The 25,059-nt window shown below is 45.7% G+C and overlaps 1 protein-coding gene across 1 annotated transcript in view; it reads right to left on the reverse strand.

Moving 5' to 3' along the window:
• Window positions 1–19,475: 19,475 nt before the first annotated feature.
• The window catches only part of LOC120943501 (cytochrome b-c1 complex subunit 2, mitochondrial), a 32,312-nt gene continuing 26,728 nt past the window's right edge, over window positions 19,476–25,059 (reverse strand). The window contains exons 12-14 of the mRNA XM_040356841.1: window positions 23,229–23,305; window positions 22,603–22,756; window positions 19,476–19,790 (exon numbers count right to left, since the gene is read on the reverse strand). Of these exons, the coding sequence (XP_040212775.1) occupies window positions 19,707–19,790; window positions 22,603–22,756; window positions 23,229–23,305 (315 nt within the window). The 3' untranslated portion in view covers window positions 19,476–19,706. The remainder of the gene's footprint in view (window positions 19,791–22,602; window positions 22,757–23,228; window positions 23,306–25,059) is intronic.

Consider the following 25,059-nt stretch of genomic DNA (forward strand, 5'->3'; position numbering starts at 1 on the left):
TGCTTTTTTTTATTTCCCCTTGCATCGGCCTGTGCGGCTCCAGTACCGCCCACTAGTCTCAGTCTGCAGAATCACGATTGAGGGCACAGGAGAATTGAATGGGGTCAGCCGCCCTGGGAGCAGAACAATTAAGGTGAACATATTGCAAGCTGTATAATAAATCTCTCTCTCTCACCATTGCACGGTGCACCCCCCTCCCCTCTCTCTGTCACCTTTGCTGCCCCTGCAATTTAATTGTAATCTGTATAATAATAATCTCTCTCACCATTTCATGGATGATGCCCCCCCTCTCTGTCACCTTTGCTTGCTGCCCCTGCAAATTGTAATCTGTATAATAATCTCTCTCTCTCATTGCACTGATGGACTGCATTTGGTGGGCTGATTTGGGTGGGCTCTGCACAGGTGGGCATTGCACTGGTGGGCTGCATTTGGTGGGAATTGCATTGGTGGGCACTGCACAGATGGGCTGCATTTGGTGGGCATTGCACTGGTAGGCTGCATTTGGTGGGCAGTGCACTGGTAGGCTGCATTTGGTGGGCAGTGCACTGGTAGGCTGCATTTGGTGGGCATTGCACTGGTGTGCACTGATCAGGTGGGTTGCATTTGGTGGGCATTGCACTGGTGGTCTGCATTTGGTGGGCACTGCACATGTGGGCTGCATTTGGTGGGCACTGCACATGTGGGCTGCATTTGGTGGACTTTGCACTGGTGGGCTACATTTGGTTGGCATTGCACAGGTGGGCTGCATCTGGTGGGCATTGCACAGGTGGGCTGCTTTTGGTGGGCACTGATAAGCTGCATTTGATGGGCACTGGTGAGGCTGCATTTAAAGGGCACTGGTGAGGCTGCATTTTATGGGCACTGGTGAGGCTGCATTGATCTCTTGCATCTCAAAGAAGGTCAGCATCAGTGCCGCCAAGCCAGTCTGAGGGGGGTCAGTGATGTAAGGGGGAGTGAATACCGTGATGTAAGGGGGCTCTAATATAAAGGATCCCCCCTTAAAAGTGGTCTCTGGTCACCAGAGCCGCCCCCCCCCCTCACATTCACAGAGTCTCTGGGGGTTCCCCTTGATGATTGCTACACTTTTAACTGGAATTTTCTCTTATATATCCCTAGCCCTGTGTGCTTTCATATCTGTCCTATCTATATATAATACACTCTTCAAATGTGCTTTAAAATGTATGGTTTTCCCTTTTATGAACAAGAAAATAATGACGTTATGCTGTTGGGCTGGTATAATAATGTTATGGGGCTGGTATCATTTTTTTTCCAGGGCTGGTTTTTATTCCCAGTCTGGCCCTGTTTAGCACCATCCATCTTTCCCTCAACTCTGACCAGTTTCCCAGTTCCGACTGCTGAAAAACTACCCCACAGAATGATGCTGCCACCACCATGTTTCACTGTGGGGATGGTGTTCTTTGGGTGATGTGATGTGTTGGGCTTACACCAGACATAGCATTTTCTCTGATGGCCAAAAAGTTAAATTTTAGTCTCATCAGACCAGAGCACCTTCCTCCATGCATTTTGGGAGTTTCCCACATGCCTTTTCGCAAACTCAAAATGTGCGATTTTGTTTTTTACTGAAAGTAATGGCTTTCTACTGGCCACTCTGCGATAAAGCCCAACTCTATGGGGCATACGGCTTATTGTCGTCCTATGTACATACAGATACTCCAGTCTCTCATGTGGAACTCTGCAGCTCCTCCAGAGTTACCTTAGGTCTCTGTGTTGCCTCTCTGATTAATGCCCTCCTTGCCCGGTCCGTGAGTTTTGATGTGCGGCTGTATCTTGGCAGGTTTGCTGCTGTGCCATGTTCTTTCTATTTGGTTATGATAGATTTGATGGTGCTCCTAGCGAATCATCAAAGATTTGGATATTTTTTTAATAACCTAACCCTGACTTGTACTTCTCAACAACATTGTCCCTTACTTGTTTGGAGAGTTCCTTGGCAGTGTTTGGTTAGTGGTGCCTCTTTTTCAGGTGTTGCAGCCTCTGTGGCCTTTCAAAAAGGTGTGTATATGTAATGACAGATCATGTGACACTTAGATTGCACACAGGTGGACATCATTTCAACATTTTTAATAGTCGTAATTTTTTTTTACATTCACAGATGAGGCAACAAGCTCAATGCGGGAATTACCACTAAATCAAACAAATAATCATTCGGTATTTAACGCAAAATTCTTTTACCGCATGCGTTATTTTACCACATTTTATTTGCAGTTTTTTAACGCTTAGTGAATTGACCCCAAACGATTACTAGGGATTAAATGTATTGAAATTTGTGCCAGTAATAAACAAAACTTCACTAACCCAAAAAAATTACACATTTAATTATGCTATATTACATTTTTATTGTATTTTACGATACAACAATTTTTTTTAAAGTTAAACGCTCTATTGATGGTAGTAAATGCATGAGCAGCCTATTCAGGGAATATGGTTCCCCCTAGTGGTGTTATACCATGTCTGAAATAAGCACATACGTACAAAAAAATAATCTTAAAATATAACCAAAGCTGGAAAAACAATACTACAGCTGTCTGACGTGATTTTTTATTTTTTTTTAACTCATGCAAATTTAATAACGCATCACATGCACAAGAAAACTCTAATAACACAGTATCTCCATGACAAAGTTAAACCATAAACATATTCGAAATCACCAATGTGAAAAAAAATAAACAAAGCCAGGTTATAATAAATAGTGGTAAAAATAATTATCTATTGACCAAAGCAGTGAGTGCAAACAAGATAAATTGAAATAAAACAAACTCTGGGAAAAACAACATTTTCTGGTGAGCTTTTGTGGCCATGTCCGGGAACACTTCATTACAATGATATGATTTTTTTTTTATTTATTTTTTATCAAAAACAGTCATCTTACAGATCAAACAAAAATGACATTACAGGAAACTAAGGACAATGAAAATTACTTGACTAGAAATTATTTACAGACAGAATAATGTGATTACAGTTTTTGTTCAAATACATTTGCAACCTCTCGTAGGGTCAATGAACAGAATTGGAGGACTGCTCACGAGCCACTAGAAAGACCAAAACGTGAATTAACCTATGGGAAGAGAGTGAGTGAGTGAGAGACTTGTAAAGCACAACACATGCGAACTGAATCGCCTCTGGGCGCTGTATCCATTTCATGGGTAAGGAACCCCTTGACCTCAGAATTGATGGGTTTTAATCTTTCTCCTAAAGGCCAAGTGGTCCGACTCCAGTCGGATGGTGGTTGGTAGTGCATTCCACAGGCAAGGTCCTTGGACTGCAAATCTTCGATCTCCTTTGGACTTGTATCTGGCTTTGGGTATCTGGAGGAGGTTTAGATTGGTGGATCTCAGAATGCGATTGGGGTTATGGGCTTTTATTTTTTCGCATAGATATTGAGGGGCGTTGCCTTAAATACACTTATGTATTAGGCAGAGTGCCTTGAAAGTGATTCTGTCTTTTACTGGCAACCAATGAAGGGATCTCAGTGAAGGTGAGATTGATTCCCATGGTTTTTTCCCAGTCACTAGTCGAGCGGCCGTATTTTGAACGACTTGCAGACGAGTGATTTGGTATTTGGGGAGTCCTAGATAGAGGGCATTTGCGTAGTCTTGTCTGGAATTGATGATTGTTCCCACCACGACTGCAATGTCTTCTTTCGGGATAAAGGGGGTGAGTCTGTGTAGTAGGCGTAGCAGATGGTGGGATCCGCTGACTACTGACCCTATTTGTGCATCCATTGTCATGTAGGTATCGAAAATGACTCCGAGACTTTTGACTTTGGTGCTAGGGGTGATAGTTTTACCTAGAATGGGCGGGGGAGTCCATGTTGACGCGGGGTGATTTTTCCGGTTAGCGTGAAACAGGAGAAGTTCTGTTTTCGAACCGTTGAGTTTAAGATAACTGTTTGTCATCCAGTTATCTATTAGAGTAAGGCATTTCTCTAGTCCAGTGGTCTCAAAGTACCGGCCCGCGGGTCATTTGCGGCCCGCGGACTGGTTGAAAATGGCCCGCAGGCAGGGCGGGGGGGGGGGGGGGGGGCCGCGGAAGTGGGGGGAGTAGATTTCCTTCACATGCAGAGTAGCGCAGGAAGCGTCTCTGTCATAAGTTCACTTCTCAGTCTCACGCTGCGGCTGCTCCCCGCCCCCCCGGCGCCCCCCCCTCTCTTCTCGTCCAATCACATTTGCTTGTGATATCACCTGGGATGGACGAGAAGAAAGAGGAGGGGCGCCGGGGGGTGAGGAGCAGCCGCAGCGTGAGACTGAGAAGTGAACTATTGACAGACGCTTCCTGCGCTACTCTGCATGTGAAGAAAAAAACACAAGTAAATGCTGACATGTGCCGTGATTGTGCCCTGATTGTGCCCCATGTACCCTGAATGTGCCCCCTGTACCCTGAATGTGCACTGATTGTGCCCCCATGTGCACTGATTGTGCCCCATGTACCCCGATTGTGCCCCATGTACCCCAATTGTGCCCCCATGTACCCCGATTGTGCCCCATGTACTTTGATTGTGCCCCATGTACCCTGATTGTGCCCCATGTACCCTGATTGTGCCCCCATGTGCCCCATGTACCCCGATTGTGCCCCATGTACCCTGATTGTGAAGTCATGTGCCCCATGTACCCTGATTGTGCCCTCATATGTCCCATGTACCCTGATGTGCCCCATGTACCGTGGATGTGCCCCATGCACCCTGATGTCCCTCAATGTGCCCCATGTACCCTGATGTGCCTTAATGCGCCCCATGTACCCGGATGTGCCCCATGTGCTCTGATGCGCCGCATATACCCTGATGTGCCCCATGTGCTCTGATGTGCCCCATGTACCCTGATGTGCCCCATGTACCCTGATGTGCTGGGCTCTGTACCCCGATGTGCTGTACCATGTACCCTGATGTGCTATGCCCTGATATGCCATGTGCCTGGTCCTGATGTGCCATGCCCTGTAGCCTGATGTGGCCTGATGTGCTGTGCCCTGTACCCTGATGTGCGCTGTGCCCTGTACCCTGATGTGCCCTGATGTGCTGGGCTCTGTGCCCTGATGTGCTGTGCCCTGATGGTGAGTGGTCAGTGTGTAGTGTAGTGGTCAGTGGGATGTGTAGTGGTCATAGTGTAGTGTAGTGTAGTGGTCAGTGTGTAGTGTGCAGTGTAGTGGTCAGGGTTAATAATGCATCCACTGACACCAGTGCTGGGGGGTAAAAATGCGTCCGCTCACACCAGTGCTGGGGGTTAATAATGCGTTCGCTGACACCAGTACTGTTGTTTTTGAAGTTTGAAAGTTTGTATGCGACCCCCCATGGGATATGAAAACTTGTCTTGTGGCCCTCAGGTAATTTGAGTTTGAGACCCCTGCTCTAGTCCAAGAGAATGATCCTTTTTGTTGCAGATGCGGAAATACAGTTGTGTGTCGTCTGCATAGGAGTGGTAAAGTAACTTCTGGTTACTGATGATTTCAAAGAGGGGGCGAAGATAGATATTAAACAATACGGGCGACAAGGGAGATCCCTGAGGGACTCCGCATGACACCGTACGTTTTTCAGAAGTGAAAGACCCCAGTTTCACTATTTGTGATCGGTTTTCCAAGAAGGAGGAGAACCAGGGTAAAACACCTTCAGCGACTCCGGCTACTTCAGCTAGCCTAGCCAGTAGTAGTCCGTGGTCTACAGCAGGGCTCAAAATTTCAAGTCCTGAGCCACTAGCCAGGCCTCAAGAGTTACTCGCCACCAGTTGACCCACCTAATTCATACACTGCCCTGCGCCTAATTGCACCCGTAAACACACCCTCGTAGATTATCTCATGGAATGACAATGTTTTATGCAGAATCAAGTTACAAAATTAAATATTACCAACAACAACTTTAACAAAATGGGACAGGGCACTGGGGGCAGACCAGAGGGACAGGGCAATGGGGGCAGACCAGAGGGACAGGGCACTGGGGGCAGACCAGAGGGACAGGGCACTGGGGGCAGACCAGAGGGACAGGGCACTGGGGGCAGACCAGAGGGACAGGGCACTAGAACTGGGTCTCTTCCCCATTCTCTTGCTGTCTCCTCTGCAACTCCCATCCATCCTCTCTCTCCCATTCATCTCATCATCAGGAGCCTGTGTGTGCGGCTCCACGCTTGCATGTCCCCACTTCCCCCTTTTATTCAGGCTGGCAGAGAGGAGAGGAGCTGCAGCACAGCGGGAGGGAGTACAATCCAGCGCTGAGATCCACACAACTGCACAGCCATTGACACCATAGCACAACGCACACTGACCGCGCACAGCACACATTGAGACCAGTCTGTTTACAGTGATCAGGCTAAACTTACATAGAGCACAAGGAGAAGAAAACTGCACAAACTAGAAGGCTGCCGCTCTCATGTCAGGGCAACTTTCAGTGAGCGCTGCACCGGAGTGGTAATTGTTGCAATCCTCCACCTCACTCATTACTTTCTGCTCTCCAGCTACATTGGTCGGGGCCCGGGGGAGGGGGCAGGCTCAGAGAGGTCATACTGTTAGGTCCCATGGCTTAATGAGAATTGTAAGGAGAGCACTGTGTACTGCTCTGCCTGTGCGCGGCTCAACAGACTACTTTTCCTGAGCATGCACCTTTCCTCTTCGGCCGCCAATCTCATCGGGACTCTAAGTGTAGGCACAGATTGGAGGGAGATTGGTCATGCAGCCCTGTCATCACTCGCCCCCAGCTTAAATCCACTCGCCAAATGCTAGTAGGCGAGTGGAAATTTTGAGGGCTGGTCTACAGTGTCAAAAGCCGCGCTTAGGTCCAGCAGTATCAGGAGACAAGATTCTCCTTTGTCTGCAGCCTCTAGAGCGTCATCCCATATTTTGAGCAGCGCCGTTTCTGTTCCGTGACCCGGACAGAAGCCTGATTGAAATGGATCGAGTAATTTATGGGTGTCTAAATGCAGTTGCAGCTGTTGTACAACTACTTTCTCTATTACCTTGGAGAAGACATTTAGAGCGGTTATGGGCCTCCGGTTGTTTGGGTCTTTGGTGTCGAGGGTATTTTTTTTTAGAATTGGTTTTATTGTACCTTGTTTCAGAGAACCCGCAACCTGATGTAGTCAAAAGCAATGGGGTCAAAACCCCCAGAAGAGATCTGAAAAAAAAGGCACGTCCTGACAAAGCAGCCTAAAAAGTGTGCAATCCACCAGGGAAAACAAATTCAGTCCCACAAAGTCAATATGACTGAAGGAGTAATGCCGCGTACACACGATCATTTTTCGGCATTGAAAAAAAAACGTAGTTTTTAAAAATGTCCAAAAAAACAACGTTTTTCCAACTTCATCATTAAAAACGACGTTGCCCACACACCATCGTTTTTCAAAAATGATGAAAAAAACGCGGTGATGTACAACACGTACGACGGCACTCTAAAGGGGAAGTTCTAATCGCCTTTGGGCTGCTTTTAGCTGATTCCTTGTTAGTACACAGCGTGATGAATGTGCTTACTCCATTATGAACAGTAGTTTTACCAGAACGAGCGCTCCCGTCTCACAACTTGCTTCTGAGCATGCGCGGGTTTAAAACGTCACGATCATTTTTTACAACCCGAAAAACGTCATTTTTAAAAACGACGTGAAAAAATGCAGCATTAGTAGAAAGAAATGTTTGGACAGCCGCACTCTGGAAAAACCTTCTTGGTTGCCTTTTATTGAATGAATGAATTAATGAAAACTTATATAGCGCAACACATGCGAACTTAATCGCCTCTGATAAAAGTTTTCAAACACCACACATCACAGCAAAGACAGGGGCATACAGCTGACGTTTCGCACTACAATCAGTGCTTACTCATAGCTCAATGCAGCATGTTTGAATTTTTTTTTGTCGTTTTTTAGAAGCCGAAAAACGATGTGAAGCCCACACACGATCATTTTAAATGACGTTTTTAAAAACTTATTTTTTTTAATGCCGAAAAATGATCGTGTGTACGCGGCATAGGATGCAAGGAAGAATCTCAGAAGGGTAGGCAAGGTAAATGATATAGACTGGTAAGAAAAGCTGATATTTTCCCTGGTACTCAAGAAATCCCCTTGGAGCAACCCCAGAGGATCCTGCTGAAAAGCGATCCTGCTGAAAAGCAATCCTGCCTATCCTTTGTGCCTAGCTATAAATCAAGGAATATTTCTGCTTCCCCAGATCCAGGATTAGTCAGCATCTGACGGGTAAGAAACAGGAGACTTATTTGTGTAACCAAGAGAATATGCCTGGTTGGAAATCAACATAGAGAAATAAACCGCTAGGCCTTCTTCAATAGGCTGTGAATACTTCAAGAAAAGAGGACCTAGTCTTGGTTGGACAAGTCCCCCAAAGTCAGCAAGGCGTTTCCCTGCCTGTCTGGGGATACCAGCAGAAGAAAACTAGTGTATTTTATCCAACGAGTTTGGCCTGCCACAAAAAGTCTAAGACCCCATTCACACCTGAGCGACAGCCGCGTTCGGCGGTAGCAGCGTATTTTGCCGCGGGTGTGAAACTTTCAATTTTTTTGTTTTTCAAAAGTCTTCCCATTGCTGTCAATGGGAAAACGCCACTGTCGCCTAAAAAAAAGGGTCCGGGACTTTTTTTCAGGCGACAGGCGTTCGGCGTCTATGAGATGTGAACCATCTCCATAGACAGCAATGGGAATTCTCCCCTCTAGCAGCAGAAGCGTCCGGCGTCTCGCGTTTTGTCGCTCAGGTGTGAATGCAGCCTAAGAAGCATACAGAAGCTGCGATCAGAGGCTTCTAGTCGAGAGGAATCAGTGTTCAGTGAATTTTCCCTAAGGGGATCAAAGTGCATTAGACTATCGCTCACCACACCAACCAGCACAGGTACCAGACTATTATTTCTGATACAGGAGGAACTCTCAAACTTTCTTGGAGGTAACGTCACAGTAGTATCTCAATGGCATCCAATGGAGTCTGGCCTAAATGTCTGTCAAAGGCAAAATCCCATGAAACTGAGAGAATTAGACAGTTTGGACAGTCAGAAGAAAGCTTGGGGCAGGATGACTCCTCCAGGAGAGAAGTCCATGGATACAAGAACTACCTGGTCTAAAGAAGTCAATATACTAGACTGCAACAGCAGACACAATTCCTAAGGTAGGCTGAGAAGAAAAGGGTAAAAAAGTAGATGTCTCTGAGAGAAGGGTATCCCAAAGTCTTGATCCTCATTCAAGCGAGGGAAACTCCTTGTTTAATAATGAGGGCCCTAAAGGACCACCTACTGTGGACTTATGTAGCAAGGGGGAGGATGATTACCCTGGTCTACAGGTAGATCCCAAAGCTGAAATCTAAGAAGGCTAGATCCAAACAGATTTTTCAGGCACTAGGTCCTTCAAGAAAACGCTATCCCTAAACTTACCCTTCGTCACAGGGGGTCGTTCAAGTATGCCACAATGGGGATGCCAGAAACAAGCACTAGGTTTAAGACAAGAGTCAAGGCTCTTCCCCCTTAATGCAGGTTTGTCAGCAGACGTTGCCATTTTTTCACTCTTAACCCTGGTGGGCTGTCAGGCTCTGGGTGCCTAGGGGCACCCACTGCACAAGTGGATAAAGTAAGTGGGTGGGCTAGCCGACCCCCTCCTGTACTGAGGCAGGAGCATGCTCTGGCCTGCTGCGGCATACATGAGGGTTGTACACAGGGTAGGTAAAAAAAAAGTCAAGGTCCCTCAGAGGCCAGATAGAAGGGGTATTGGCATCCCAGCACCTTAAAAAGAAAATGTTTTGCACATCTGTATGCACAACAGACCCCTACGAGACAGGAGTTTTGATGCTTATAACAAGCTATCACAACTGAAATAGAAGAAATCGGATATCTTCTTCACCACAGAATTAAAAAGGGGTCTACCCTGGCAGTAGAGAAATCAGTTTGAGGCATCTGACCCATTCATGAAAAAATTGTTTGAACAAGAGGGTCAAACCGAAAAGAAGGACTATAAGGAAATACACCTGACTAAATAATTATTCAAAGGTAGAAAAATTTTAATTAAATATTAATAATACATATAATGGAAGAACTTGATTGGATAAGGAACAATATTATTAAAAGATTGGCTGCAGTGCGGTTCACCGACTATAGGGTATATTGAGACCAGCAAGGCAGCCTCCACATACTAACAATAAAGAAAAAATATATACAAAACATATAAACATAAAGGCCATCCGGATATCAGATAGTGTGGAGGGATATATATTACAGGGAAATCCCTGAATGAAATTAACCAATAAACAAACTTATTGAAAAGTAGAGAAAATATATTATCCCTCCAGTCTCATCTGAAGCTCGAGCTGCTGAGAGAAATAAGAAACCAGAGGTGGCAGAGATAGAAGGAAGAGGAATCAATGTAGCAATCTTATAGCAATCAAAGAGGGAGCAGGAAATCCTGTGTATATCCTCATGTAATTGATGTTGAATGTACTTCGCTACATATAGATTCAAACCAAGAGTATTGTATCTCTGCTAGTTGATGTAAGGCAACTGTGGCTGATGGATATTCACAAATCTTGAGAAAAATCTGACCCATTCAGCCAGAGTTTGGCAGATTTAGGTCAATACAGGACATAGTGCCTAGCCTGTCTAAGCAAACTATCAGTAGAATCCTTGAAGTTTAGCATGCCCTTCACCTGTCTGGTTACTCAGAGTGGGATGCTGGTGAATCCACAGTATGGTATAGACCATTGTCTAGCAAATGCCTTGCAAAAGTGAAACGTTCAAGAACACTCAATTGGGGCCCAGGATCCCTTTGTGTGTTTCCAGCGAGGCTGGAGACAGTAGGCCGATCATCCAAATACAGCATGGTACCCACTACGTCAATAATGCCAGAAATAACCTCTAGTAAATCTGAGGTGTCTCAAGATTAGTCTCATCAGAACTTTAATGTAGGGACTGAATCGAGTTAGATATGGTCACAGCTTGCACTAAGGTCACAGGAAGATCAGGCGTAGACCCTGTTATAGATGGTGCTGGCATGCGTTTAAGCCTCTTCAGGGTCTATCTGTGAGGAATTGGGAGAACTGGGCCACAAAGTCTAGAGTTGATGTAGAAGCCCCCAATGATCATATAATGAACTCGGCCTGGCCTCACCTGACAGAGCTAAGGGAGACTCAGAGGCAGATGACAGCTTAAACAGGAAAGGGTCGGACCCTATTACTTAGGCCAGTGTTTCTCAACCAGGGTTCCCGACGAGGTTGCTAGGGGGGTTCCTTGAGCTTTGAACAATGGTGGATTGATCTCTCGCCTTCACTGATCACCAACGCAAGGGGGTAATTTTTCACTACTTCCAAACGGACTACAAATGATAGAGTGGACACCAAATACCCCACATTAATTATTCTTACTGTATATTCAAAAAAAGGTTGACAATTAAAATCGCACAAATGTATCATGAGCTGTAGGCACAATTCTTTTTAGCAGGGGCTCTCTGAGAACCTGCAAATTATTTCAAGGGTTCCTCAGGAGTAAGGTGGTTGTGAAAGGCTGCTTTAGACTATCTCAAATGAGGATGGTCTAATTCAGCTAGCAGGATTGGATAGAGAAGCAGGATGTTACCTACCAGGACCCTCAGGAATGTCCACCCCGTCCTCGACACCTGTCCCTGTGTCTTCCTTCCCAGCAGCCTGTGCTCCAACTCCCAATACACATGTTCTGACAGCATGGAACAGCCCAGCTCTGAGCATAACCCCCTCACAACATTTATCCACTCTTAACCATCAAGAATTACCAATCATGTTTAAAGAGTTCTAAAATTTCTCCCTTTTCCTGACTGAGGAATTGGTGCAAGTCCTTGCGGTCCTGATCTGTATTGACCCCAGTGGGATTGGGAGTTTCTTTGAGCCCCTCTGTGGACATAGTGAACACCTCCTCTTTTCCTCCCTCCTTCATACAACTACAGTGGGAATCCCTTAGCCAAGACAGCCGCAAGTCTTTTTGTGCCATGTTTTTATGAAAGCGGTTTTAATAGCATCATATACAAAAAAAAGAGATTTTTAATACAGCTTACCTGTAAAATCTTTTTCTTGGAGTACATCACGGGACACAGAGCGGCATTCATTACTATATGGGTTATATGGAGTACCTTCAGGTGTAGACACTGGCAATCTCAAACAGGAAATGCCCCTCCCTATATAACCCCCTCCCATAGGAGGAGTACCTCAGTTTTGTAGCAAGCAGTATGCCTCCCAAAATGGTCCTCAAAAAAGAGGGGTGGGAGCTCTGTGTCCCGTGATGTACTCCAAGAAAAAGATTTTACAGGTAAGCTGTATTAAAAATCTCTTTTTCTTTATCGTACATCACGGGACACAGAGCGGCATTCATTACTATATGGGATGTCCCAAAGCAATGCTTACAATGAGGGGAGGGAGAACATCTCCAAGACAAAAGGATTTAATTTAGAGATATACTCAAATCATAATAAATCCAACTTAGTTGAGAAAAATAAAATTTTTAAATTTAACTCGAACAAGAGGAGCCCCCGGAATCCGAGGGTCTCAAACTGCAGCCTGCAGCACTGCCTGCCCGAAGGCAGTATCAGTATTCCTTCTTACGTCCAACTTGTAGAATTTTGTAAACGTGTGGACAGAAGACCAGGTTGCCGCCTTGCAAACTTGAGCCATAGAGATCTGGTGGTGTGCTGCCCAGGAGGCGCCCATGGCTCTAGTAGAATGAGCCTTTAATGATACTGGAGGAGGCAACCCTTTCAAGCCGTAGGCCTGAGTGATTAATTGCTTAATCCACCTAGAAATGGTGGACTTTGCAGCTGCCTGCCCCTTCTTGGGCCCATCCGGTAGAATGAACAGCACATCTGTCTTCCGGATCTTCTTTGTAGCTTTAAGATAGGCCTTCATGGCCCTGACAATATCCAAGGTATGCAGCAACCCTTCCTTTCTGGAAGTAGGTTTAGGGAAGAAGGATGGTAATACCAAATCCTGGTTCAAATGAAAACTGGATATGACCTTCGGAAGGAAGGATGGATGAGGGCGGAGAACGACCCTGTCCTTATGAAAAACAAGATATGGTTCCTTACAGGATAAGGCTGCCAGCTCCGAAACTCTTCTTGCGGAAACTATGGCAACCAAAAATACTAACTTCCTTGTCAGTAGAACCAAAGGAATATCAGCCAACGGCTCAAACGGTTGTTTCTGTAAACTTGACAGAACAAGATTTAAATCCCACGGACAAAGCGGGGATTTAACTGGAGGTCTAATACGTAAGACCCCTTGAAGGAAGGTCTTAACCAGCGAGTGGGTGGCCAGCGGCCGCTGAAACCACACTGACAGAGCAGAAATCTGTCCTTTGATTGTGCTTAATGCCAATCCTTTATCCACTCCTAGCTGGAGAAAACTTAATACTCTATCGATGGTAAATTTGCGAGAAAGCCATCGCTTGGACTCACACCAGCCTACATAGGCCTTCCAGACCCTGTAATAAATCACCCTAGAGACCGGTTTCCTGGCTCTGATTAGGGTAGAGATTACTTTCTGAGACAGACCTCTACCCCTGAGAATCAGGGATTCAGCTTCCAGGCCGTCAAATTTAGATGCCGTAAGGCAGGGTGGAGGATCGGACCTTGCGATAGCAGGTCTGGCCGTAGAGGAAGAGTCCAAGGGTCTCCCACTACCATCCTTAAGATTAGTGAGTACCATGCCCTTCTGGGCCATGCTGGAGCTACCAGGATGACTGGTATGTGCTCCACCCGGATCCTGCGCAGCAGGCGGGGTAGTAACTGGAGCGGGGGAAACGCATAAAGAAGTTTGAACTGATGCCAAGGGCAAACCAACGCATCGGTTCCGCAGGCCATCGGATCCCTTGAGCGGGACATGAACCTGTCTAGTTTCTTGTTGAGTCTCGATGCCATGATATCCACGTCCGGCACTCCCCATCTTTGGCAGAGTGCTTGAAAGACTAGTGGATGCAGAGACCATTCCCCCGGCCATAGAGTCTGGCGGCTTAAGAAGTCCGCCTGAAAGTTGTCCACTCCTGGAATGAATATTGCCGATATGCAGGGCACATGAGCCTCTGCCCATAGAAGAATCAAGCTCACCTCTCTCTGAGCGGCTTGACTCCTGGTTCCCCCTTGGTGATTTATGTGTGCCACGGCCGTGGCATTGTCTGATTGAATTCTCACCGGGAACCCCTGCAATTTTGACGTCCAAGCCCTGAGGGCTAGTCGAGCAGCTCTGAGCTCCAAGATGTTGATGGGCAACTGCTTCTCTGGCTTTGCCCAAGTACCTTGGCGAGTGCAACCATCCAAAATTGCTCCCCAGCCCGTCAGGCTGGCGTCTGTGGTCACTATCTTCCAAGCCACTGGGCTGAAAGACCTCCCCTTCAGTAGATTCTGAGGGTCTAACCACCAACACAGACTTTGTCGGACTCTTGATGAGAGCGGCAACGGGATATCCAAGGCCTGTGGCCTTCTGCTCCATGCTGACAGGATGGCTGCCTGTAGGATGCGAGTGTGGCTCTGGGCGTATGGTACCGCCTCGAATGTGGCCACCATCTTGCCTAGTAACCTCATACATAGGCGAATAGTCGGTTCTTTCTTGCTTAGAACCAGTAGGATTAATTCCTTGATGGCTTTTACCTTCCTCAGAGGTAGGAACAATCCTTGTTGTTCTGTGTCTAATCTCATGCCGAGATATTCCAACTGCTTTGTGGGCTGGAAAGCTGACTTTTCTCGATTTAGGACCCAGCCGAACCTCTCGAGGTATTGGACCGTGAGGGCCACTGCTCGCTCCAAGCCGGGAGACGAGTGATCTATGACTAGGAGGTCGTCCAGGTATGCTAGGATCGTGACCCCTTGGATCCTTAGTTTGGCTAGGATTGGAGCTAGGACCTTCGTGAACACCCGGGGGGCCGTAGCCAACCCGAAGGGAAGCGCCACGAATTGGAAGTGACGCGAAGCCACCATGAAGCGTAGATATCTTTGATGTGGCTGATAAATTGGAACATGAAGGTAGGCATCCTTTATGTCTATGGACGCCATGAAGTCGTCCTTCTGGAGTGTGGCAGCTGCTGACCGCACGGATTCCATCCGAAATGAGCGGATCTTTAGATATGCATTTACCATCTTTAGGTCCAAAATTGGCCTGACATCTCCATTGGATTTTGGGATGATGAATAGGTTGGAGTAGAAACCCAGCCCCTGTTCCAGGACTGGTACCTCTACTATTACTTCCTGGGAAAGTAGATGATCTAATGCCGATCTTAATGCGGCTCCCTTTTCCGGATCGTTTGGAATCCTCGACTTCTGGAAATGAGGAGGAGGAAACCTTAGGAAATCTAATTTGTAGCCTGTGGCCACGGAAGACCGTACCCACTCGTCGGGAATGCTGGCTTCCCAAATCTCTGAAAAGAGTCGCAGCCTTCCCCCCACCTTCGTGGGTGGGGGCGCCCCTTCATAAGGTTGGCTTGGGGGCTGGTTTTGCTGGTTTGCGAAACCACTGCCTTTTGCCTCTAACAGCCTGTCCTTGTGATCTGCTGTTGAAGCCGAAGTTTGCTTTTGCAGGAGGCCGTCGATACTGCTTGGCATTAGAGGGCCCCTGCCCAGGGGAATACTGTCGTTTAAACGCAGGTCCCTGAACCTTCTTCTTAGTTGGCAAGAGAGTACTCTTGCCGTTTGAAATGGTCTGAATGTATTTATCTAGGTCTTCTCCGAAGAGTCGTCCTCCATGGAAGGGGAACCCTACCAGGAGCTTCTTGCATGGGGGCTCAGCCTCCCAGCCTTTTAAACCATAAGAGTCTTCTCATATGGATAAGGGATAACGATAAACGTGACGCTTGCTGGATAGAATCCTTGATTGCGTCTACCGTAAAACATATGGCCTTAGGGACATCCGAAAATTTTTCTGCCTGCTGGGCCGGAATAAGTTTAAGCATCTGCTTAAATTGATCCGATAATGCTTGAGCGACCCCAATCGCAGCCACAGCTGGCTGTACTACTGCCCCTGCAGTAGTGAAGGAGTTCTTAAGTAGTGCTTCCAAGCGCTTATCAACTGGATCCTTGAACACCTGTATGTTTTCTACAGGGCATGTTAACGATCTGTTAACACATGAGATGGCTGCGTCCACTGCAGGAGTAGCCCATCTTTTGGAAAATTTTTCTTCCATAGGATATAGGACAGAGAACCTTTTAGGTGGTAAGAAGATCTTATCTGGCTTGTTCCAATCTTGGAACAAAATTCCCTCTAATAGAGGATGGATCGGAAACACAGCATTGCTTTGAGGCGCCCTCAGTGAGCCCAAAGCTGAAACCGTCGATACCTGGAGATCTGGTACTGGCAAGTTGAATGTCCTATGGACCAAGTCCGACAATCCTTGAATCCACCAGCTCTCCCTCAGGGAGACTGCCCCAGACTCCTCTGTATCCGGGTCTTCGATCCCTGAACCTACTTGGTCCGTGTCCAAGAGGTCGTCCAATTCCCCTGAGGAAAGGACCTCCTCTTCTGAGGGTCCGCGCTCGGGCGACGGAGATCTATTCCGCTTACTGCCCCGCATAGCTGCGGATATCATTTTTCCCATGCTTTTCTCATCTCTTTTAAAGAGGTGAGTAATACCTCCTCCGTGACCATCTTAGGGTTGGACTGACCCGCGTCAGCTCCAGCCCCAGATCCCGATGGCCCCAAGGCTCCCTGTAGGGAAAACAGCGGCATACCATGGTACAATACCGAGGTACACCTGCTACCTATTGGTATTTGGAACTATAAAAGTTAATTGTCCAAACACCTGTTTGGGGGATAAAAAAATGCTTCCTCTCCCCTAGATGACTTTTTTTTTTTTTTTTTCGTTTTTGTTTCAAATCCAGGAAAGAAAAAACATTCTGTCCCCCTGAGTAGTATTGCAAAGAAAAACTATGAGATGGAAAAGAAACAGCCTATTTCTAGGCTTGACAAAACAGTCCTCTGAAGACTGCAATATCCTTTCTGGCCACTGTGTGTCCTCGGCGCCCCGTGCTGCCGCTCTGGTCTTTCTCCTCAGTTCCAAAGTATTGATGGAACAAACAAGGAAGGGCCGCCCCTTCCTTTAAGCCACTGACCCGCCCTTCCCCCCCCAGCAACCTCAAACAGGAAATGCCCCTCCCGACAGGGGGAGGGGGGGGGATTTTGGGAGGAAGGGACCTCTCTGTTCCAGCAAACTGCAGCCTGCAGCCTGGAACCATGAGGAGGTCAGCGTTTTGCCTGCTTGCAGGCTCTGAGGAGGAAGACTGAATGGAGCATCGCCTGGAGGCCTGCAGGTAAGCAAAGCTCTCTGACACACACATATATTTTTATATAACACAGGCCCCACTCAATGCTTTTCCAACACTACAAGGGAGGTCACATCTTATGGGGAATAATACATAGAGAGCCATCCTATCTTTATGATATGTGACTAGTTTGCCAGATGCAGTGCATAACTTTAGGCATGTCCCCTGTGACCCCCCAGAAAAAACCTGCTAAGAACCAAGTTCCGCAAGTTTTCCCCTCACTTACCTGCTCCATGCCGCAGGACTTTGCCAAGCAAGAGGCCCAATCTTCCCCCATCTCCGTGGGGATGTCTAGACCTTCAGGCCCTGGGTTCCTATGAAGGATCCACTGTCCTGGGCCCATATAGCACCCTGGCAACAGAAAACTTTAGGTACCCAAAGGTTTCTAAGTTCTGGGCCCAGGGTCCAGCTCTCTAAAAAGAAAAGCATTATGGGCTATACCCCAAGGGTTTGGGGTCCGGTTACTGACCACTTTAGCGCTGAGGCTTTTTTGGACAGAACCGGTAGCTCACCTAATCCCAAGGATGCGGAGGCAAGCTAAACCATGACTAACACCTAAGACACTGGCGTAAAAACTGAGGTACTCCTCCTATGGGAGGGGGTTATATAGGGAGGGGCATTTCCTGTTTGAGATTGCCAGTGTCTACACCTGAAGGTACTCCATATAACCCATATAGTAATGAATGCCGCTCTGTGTCCCGTGATGTACGATAAAGAAATAATAATTACACTGTGAATGTCTGTACCCCTGAAGAAGAATTTAAAAGAATTGTTATTCAAAATGCGTTGGGTATTTGTCTCCTATGGTACACAAATCCATGTGTATACACATGTATCAACCACATCAATGCTTTTAGCTTCCTTTTGTACTTTGTCTAATTTTGTATAAATATAGTTTTGTTACTCTTATGAACTAGTTTTCATCCAATTGTCTGCCCAGTACAGTCCCACTTAACAGGGTTCCTTTGTTGTTCTATACCATTTAGGGATGTGGGCACAATTTACATACTTCACTTTAACTAGCAATTGTATTACCAGTATATAATATAGATGGTAGTAAAGAGCATAAGCAAAAAGCATAGAGCCCATTGGAACGGCTTTGTGCCCTGTGATCAATATGATGGGCAATCACAGCGATCCCAAATGTAAACAGTAGCACAGAGTCATTTGTTGAGGGTTAAGACATTATTTCAGGGGAATTAGGTTAATTGTTAGAAAATGATTTAACATAATGGAGACTACAACATGGAATGTTTAGATGAGCTGCAGAAGTTACACGTTCTTGTGTAGAGAGCCCTGCACAAATAGTATCAAGTTGTCAGCCCAAAGAACCGACACTCATCTATGATGCCTTTGAGGGTATCCACAGTACAGCTGATGCCATGCTTTCCCTGTGAGGGTTACAATGTAGGACCTGTAGAGAGTCTAAATTAGACAAACTGGCATCCATTGTACCCAAGCTTTCCAGTAGATGTACCTGAGCTTCTTCTCTGAAGGGGGTTATATTTGGTCTGAATTAGGCAACTTTAAAGCCCTAGGTTCACATGAAGTGTGAATCGCTAGACTTCATTCAATTTGGAAAAGGATTGATACCATTACTATTATTAAAACTGAGCTGGGGACCACCGGCGGGGGTGCACAGAGACACAGCATCCTGTGTCTCCGTGCGCCTTCACCGCCCCCCCCCCGGCAATTATTTTTATTATATATATATATACACACACACACACACACACACACATATATACATACAAACAGGGTTTGACAAATTTTCTTGGAGTCTAGGAGCCAGCTAAAAAATTTAGGAGCCAGAAAACGCACCCGTCCCGCCAAGCTCGCACGCAAAAGCGAACACCCCTGGACCCCTTTACATTGCACAGCACCTCTAGACCCCTTTTCATTTTACAGCACTCTGGACCCCTCTACATTACACAGCACCCTACACCTCTGGATCTCTTTACATTACAGAGCACCCTGCACTACGGGGGCGTCTGACACGCACAGGATAGCCCCAGGCGGCCGGAATTTGTCGAACCCTGCATACAAATATATATATATATATATATATATATATATATATATATATATATATATAATACACACACACTAAACTCCTAAAAAGGCCAAACTGTTTTTCTGTGCATCTGGTAACCGCCTTGAGCTTCAGCTTATTGCAAAAGATCCCAAGTAAACATAATAAATCATGCTTGATTTATAGATAAAAGAATGACACACAAAAAACAATAATAGAAATAGTAATCTTTAATTGTATGTGGTTCAGATAACACACAGATGAGCATCTTTCACAGACCACATTAGAAGCCTTCCAAAAATCTCCCTGTCACAAGTATGGTTTTGGCTTTATAAATAATCACATTTCCCCATGTCGGGCCATAACAATTTACAGAAGGTACATTTCTAAGGACTTAGCCAAAAGCATATGCTGTTGTATGAACGTCTTGCTGGAGAAGAATTAGAGATCTGCACCAAATGGCATGTTTTCCAAGTTCCCGCTTGCTGCCAAGGATTTCTTTCCAGATGCAAATTTCTTTGCAGCCTACAAAAAGGAGTAAAATTGAGGCATTATTAACGTGGAGAAAACGTTTGTCACTGATTTTAAGTCTAGGCAACAAAAAAGTTACAGCGATGGTTTCCTATCTCATGTAGGTTAACATTGCCAACCTACTTCTTAAAATGCCAGTTACCAGACTAGCTGTCTTCATTAGTTCAGAACCACTAACCCAGAGACAATATATTCATGAGAAACATCTGTGTTATATTAAAAGCAACCTTGTCACTTCCTAAACAAAATAAATATGAAAGTATCTTGCAAAAGAGGAATAATCACCTGGCAGGCCAAAACGTTGCATTCTTGAAAAGCCCCATACAACGCTACTATATTATATTACTAAAAGTATTGGGACGCCTGCCTTTACATGAACTTTATTGGCATCCCAGTCTTAGTGCGGTGGGTTCAATATCGAGTTGGCCCACCCTTTTCAGCTTTAACAGCTTCAACTCTTCTGGGAAGGCTGTCCACAAAGTATAGTAGTGTGTTTATGGGAATGCTCGACCATTCTTCCAGAAGCGCATTTGTGAGGTCAGGCACTGATGTGGATGAGAAGGTCTGGCTTTCAGTCTCCTCTATAATTGATCCTAAAGGTGTTATATCCAGTTGAGGTCAAGTTCCTCCACCCCAAACTCGCTCATCTATGTCTTTATGGACCTTGCTTTGTGCACTGGTCCAAATCATTTGGTGGTGGGGGGTGGGGGAGATTAGGGTGTGGGGGTTGTATTTCAGGGGTTGGGCTTGGGAGTGAAGTGAACTCCTAAGGCGTCAGCATACCAAGACATTTTGAACAAATTTCAGGCTCCCAACTTTGTGGGAACGGTTTGGGGATGGCCCCTTTGTGTTCAAACATGATTGTGCACAAAAGCAAGTTCCACAAAGACATGGATGAGCGAGTTTGGAGTGGAGGAACTTGACTGGCCTGCACAGAGTCCTGACCTCAAACCGATTGAACACCTTGGGGAAGAATTAGAGTGGAGACTGAAAGCCAGGCCTTCTCGTCTAACATTAGTGCCCGTCCTCACAAATGCACTTCTGGAAGAGTGGTCAAACATTCCCATAGACCCACTCCTGAGAAGGCTGTCCACAAGGTTTAGAAGCTGTTAAAGCTTTAAAGGGTGGGCCAACCGGACTAAAGGCAGGCGTCCCAATACTTTTGGCAATATACTGTAGTTAACAATTTCAGGGGTGCCAGATAATGTGTCCCTTGCTGGTTGCCTTGGTCACTTAATCCTGCATCATTAAAAAAAACACTGTAATAACAGAGGATCAGTGGAAGAAACCAAAGCAACCAACACATCTGGAAGTATTTGCCATCTTGAAATGCTTCATGCACTACCACTGCCCAAGCTTCACACATGCCGCTTGCGAGAAGGGGAGTATTCTTTTCTTCTGCAGGGTACTTTCAGATTTGTATCCTTGAGAAAGACAGGGTTGTCTTAAAGCATGGGTGCTCAACCTGTGGCCCTCCAGCTGTTGCAAAACTACAATTCCCATCATGCCTCCGACTTTGGGAGTCATGCTTGTAACTGTCAGCGGCTTGCAATGCTTCATGGGACCTGTACTTCCGCAACAGCTGGAGGGCCACAGGTTGAGCACCCATGTCTTAAAGGCAGAAATAGAAGCTCTACTATGCTGCTGCCAAGCTTTCCAACAATGACAACAACAAAATAAAGGGGTATTGTAAAGTACTTGTATACACGGTGCGTTGTGTTCATTTTCTGACTGTTTATGTTATGGGTCTGTGTAGTGCCTATCCCTGTGTGTGCGCTGTGGTTTAGGTCTGAAAAAATTCACACACACGCGCGAGTCCCTATATGTGCTGTTAGAGGGGGTGGACCTTTACCTGCTGGGCATGTAATCCTGCAGGCCCAGTTTGCATTGCATTCAAAACAAATGGGCTTGCTTAACACAATGCATGTTAAATACCACATACGTGCAACAACACTCCACAACAGAATAGCCAGATATAACGGGGCCTTTACAGTTTGCGGTATTTTCATATCAACAGCTAGCATCCAGGGAGCTGCCTTTATCTAGAAGGATTTACAAAACCTATCTTGATCTTCTAAAAACAGCAGAAAGAGGGCACCTGTGTCGGTGTGATAGTAAAAGCAAGTAACACTTTATTCAACAAGGTTTGCCTGAAGGAGGCGGGGTCTCGGAAACGTGTTGCGGCCCGACCCCGTCCTGATTTGGTCTTTTTCTAGCTCTGTGAAAGCTGGAGTCGCTGCCGGTTATACACCTCCATATGGCAGGTCTGAGCATATTCCCACATTGGTCGTCTCATCCCTCCTGACGACTGACTGCTTGATTGGTGATCCACATCCACCCTGTGTGCAGCTAGCTAGATACTTTTACGCAAGTGTAGCTGAATAAAGTGTTACTTGCTTTTACTATCACACTGACCCAGGCGCCCTCTTTTTGCCGCTTTTGTTTGGGTCTGAGGGAACGCCCATTTTCTGCTGAGGAGCTGCCGGTGACTGTGTGTGCAATCCCCATCCATCTCTGTGGATCCATTCCTCCTGTGGACTGCTCCTTGATATCCCTTACTACTATGGACCAATTCTTATTAATTAATTTTGTGTATATGTTTTTGTTTCCCCTCCTCCCTGTTATTGATCCCTTATGATCCACCTTATAGCTGACAGTGAGCGCTGACCCACACACTACCTGCCAGTTCTGTGTGATATATTGGCTTGATCTTCTAGGTCAGCAAACATTTTCCTCTAAAAAAACAAACCCTGGATGGTATCACTGTAACAGTATAACAAATTCACTAAACAGATGAACTACTTACATTAACAACATCTGCGCTGGTCACGGAATCTATTTGTTGGACGGCAGCAGCTGGTGATGTATAGGTACCGGCTATCAGTGCCTGGGACCCAATCTCATTCATCAGCCCAGAGGAATTTTCACTAGATAGAAGGTACTGGGATTTCAGCTGGTTCCTGAAATGACAAATCACTTGCCTTTACACATCGATACAAACGTTGCAGACAGTATTCAGGTATGTACATGAATTCAAAAGTACTATAGTTCTAGGTCTGGAAAGCACAGGGTGTAAAGAGCTTACACTTCAAACCATTTGTATAGGTGCATGGAGCTACCAAACCTTTGACATCACAATAAAAAGCTGTAGATTAAACTTTTACTTGGATTAAATAAAAACATTTTTTTTTATTTTTTATAAATGGATCAATGATATTAAAACGGCTCTTATCACTTCAATCTACTACAAATAAAGGGCCGATTAGTAAGTGTTACTTCTTATACAATGCAGATTAAGAATGTTTTGAGACAGCAAGGCTATATATCCTTACAATCATTTTTTTCCTAAAAGACTGCCAGTGTTCTAACAGAATGGCAATTCTATTCATGGGGGAACAGATCCGAGGTAACGGCAAAAAAGAATGTACTCACTTTGCTCTTGTGAGATCAGCCTCAGTTAAAGTACCGCCAGCAACAGCTTTCACCTGGTTAATTGCAGCTTGTATTACCTTAAAAAAAAAAAAAAAAAATCATCAGAAAAATGTACCCAACAATGTAAATGAAACTTGCCTCATCTTTGCTTTACTACATAATAAACCACCGACTTGTAGCAAGCATGTAGCTGGTGACATCTAGAAGCACCTGATGATCACTGGTGTGTAAATGGGTCAGCGACACGGTGAAACAAGGATGAGAATGACAGCGCCAAACCAAACCATGCACCTTCAGAACAGCTCAGCAATGGCAGGGCTATCATTTGTAGCATGCCAGGTTCCTTTTGATTTGTCCGCCATGTGCACATACAAACTGCAATCTGGGCAAATGTGACCTGCAGGCTATGGCAGACATCACAAAATGCGGTCAATGGGTACATGCCGATGGCTAAATTTTGAAGCTTGAGAATTGTACTGTTGCCAATTATCCAAAACTGAAATCTCAGTTTGTTGCTGTGACATAAGGGTTTCTGGCTTACATATTACATGTAAATAGCAGTAAGGCTTTATACTTATGGGTTCCAGCTTATAGTAAAGAATGGTCTACAGCAAGCTTTCACAAAACGTTTAGCATCACGAATGCTTTACTTTTAGCAAACAGCTTTTTTACATTTTTAAAGCCTCCTTAAAAGGGGTTGTAAAGGATTTTTTTTTTTTCCTAAATAGCTTCCTTTACCTTAGTGCAGTGCTCCTTCACTTACCTCATCCTTCCATTTTGCTTTTAAATGTCCTTATTTCTTCTGAGAAATGCTCACTTCCTGTTCTTCTGTCTGTAACTCACCACCATAATGCGAGGCTTTCTCCCTGGTGTGGAGAAAGCCTCTTGAGGGGGCGAGCAGGCAAGTCAGGACACTCTCTACTTTGTAGATAGAGAAAGGAGCTGTGTGTTAGTGGGCGTCCTGACTCTCCTGCTCCCCCCTCAAGAGGCTTTCTCCACACCAGGGAGAAAGCCTTGCATTACTGTGTGTAGTTACAGACAGAAGAACAGGAAGTGAGGATTTCTCAGAAGAAATAAGGACATTTAAAAGCAAAATGGAAGGATGAGGTAAGTGAAGGAGCACTGCACTAAAGGTAAAAGGAAACTATTTAGGGAAAACATTTTTTTCCTTTACAACCCCTTTAAGCTGCAGATGGGGAGATTACAAACAGATATAATGGAAGAGCAGGCTGTCACTTTAAAACAAGCTTCGCCACAACTTGAAACTTGTCAAAACATGCCGACAGCCTAATGGACAGTGAGCACTTCTAAAAAGGATCTGGGTCCAAGTGTAGCTAAAATGAACAAAAAATAAATAGAAAATCAGCACAAGGAACATGACTTACAGACAGTAGGACATGCCCTTGGGCTGATTCTAATTGTTAGTAGACTGAGGAGACTCATGGACTGGGGAGGATTTCTACCAACAGAATTGGAATCAGAACAAGGGACATATCCTACGGACTGCAAGTGATGTCTCCTGTGCTGATTTTTGCGTTATTGGGCCAGATTCACAGAAAAAGTACGCCAGAGTATCTGCTGATACTCCGGCGTACTTTCAAATTTGCCGCGTCGTATCTATTTGTAATTCACAAAACAAGATACGACGGCATTTGGCTAAGATCCGACAGGCGTACGGCTTCGTACGCCTTCGGATCTTAGGATGCAATACTTCGGCGACCCCTGGGTGGAGTTTGCGTCGTTTTCCGCGTCGGGTATGCAAATTAGCTGTTTACGGCGATCCACGAAGGTACGCGCGTTCGTCGCATTCTCTTACATCGTCGCTAGTTGG

This window comes from Rana temporaria, chromosome 6 (genome assembly GCF_905171775.1).
Source record: "Rana temporaria chromosome 6, aRanTem1.1, whole genome shotgun sequence".
Classification (NCBI taxonomy): Eukaryota; Metazoa; Chordata; class Amphibia; order Anura; family Ranidae; genus Rana; species Rana temporaria.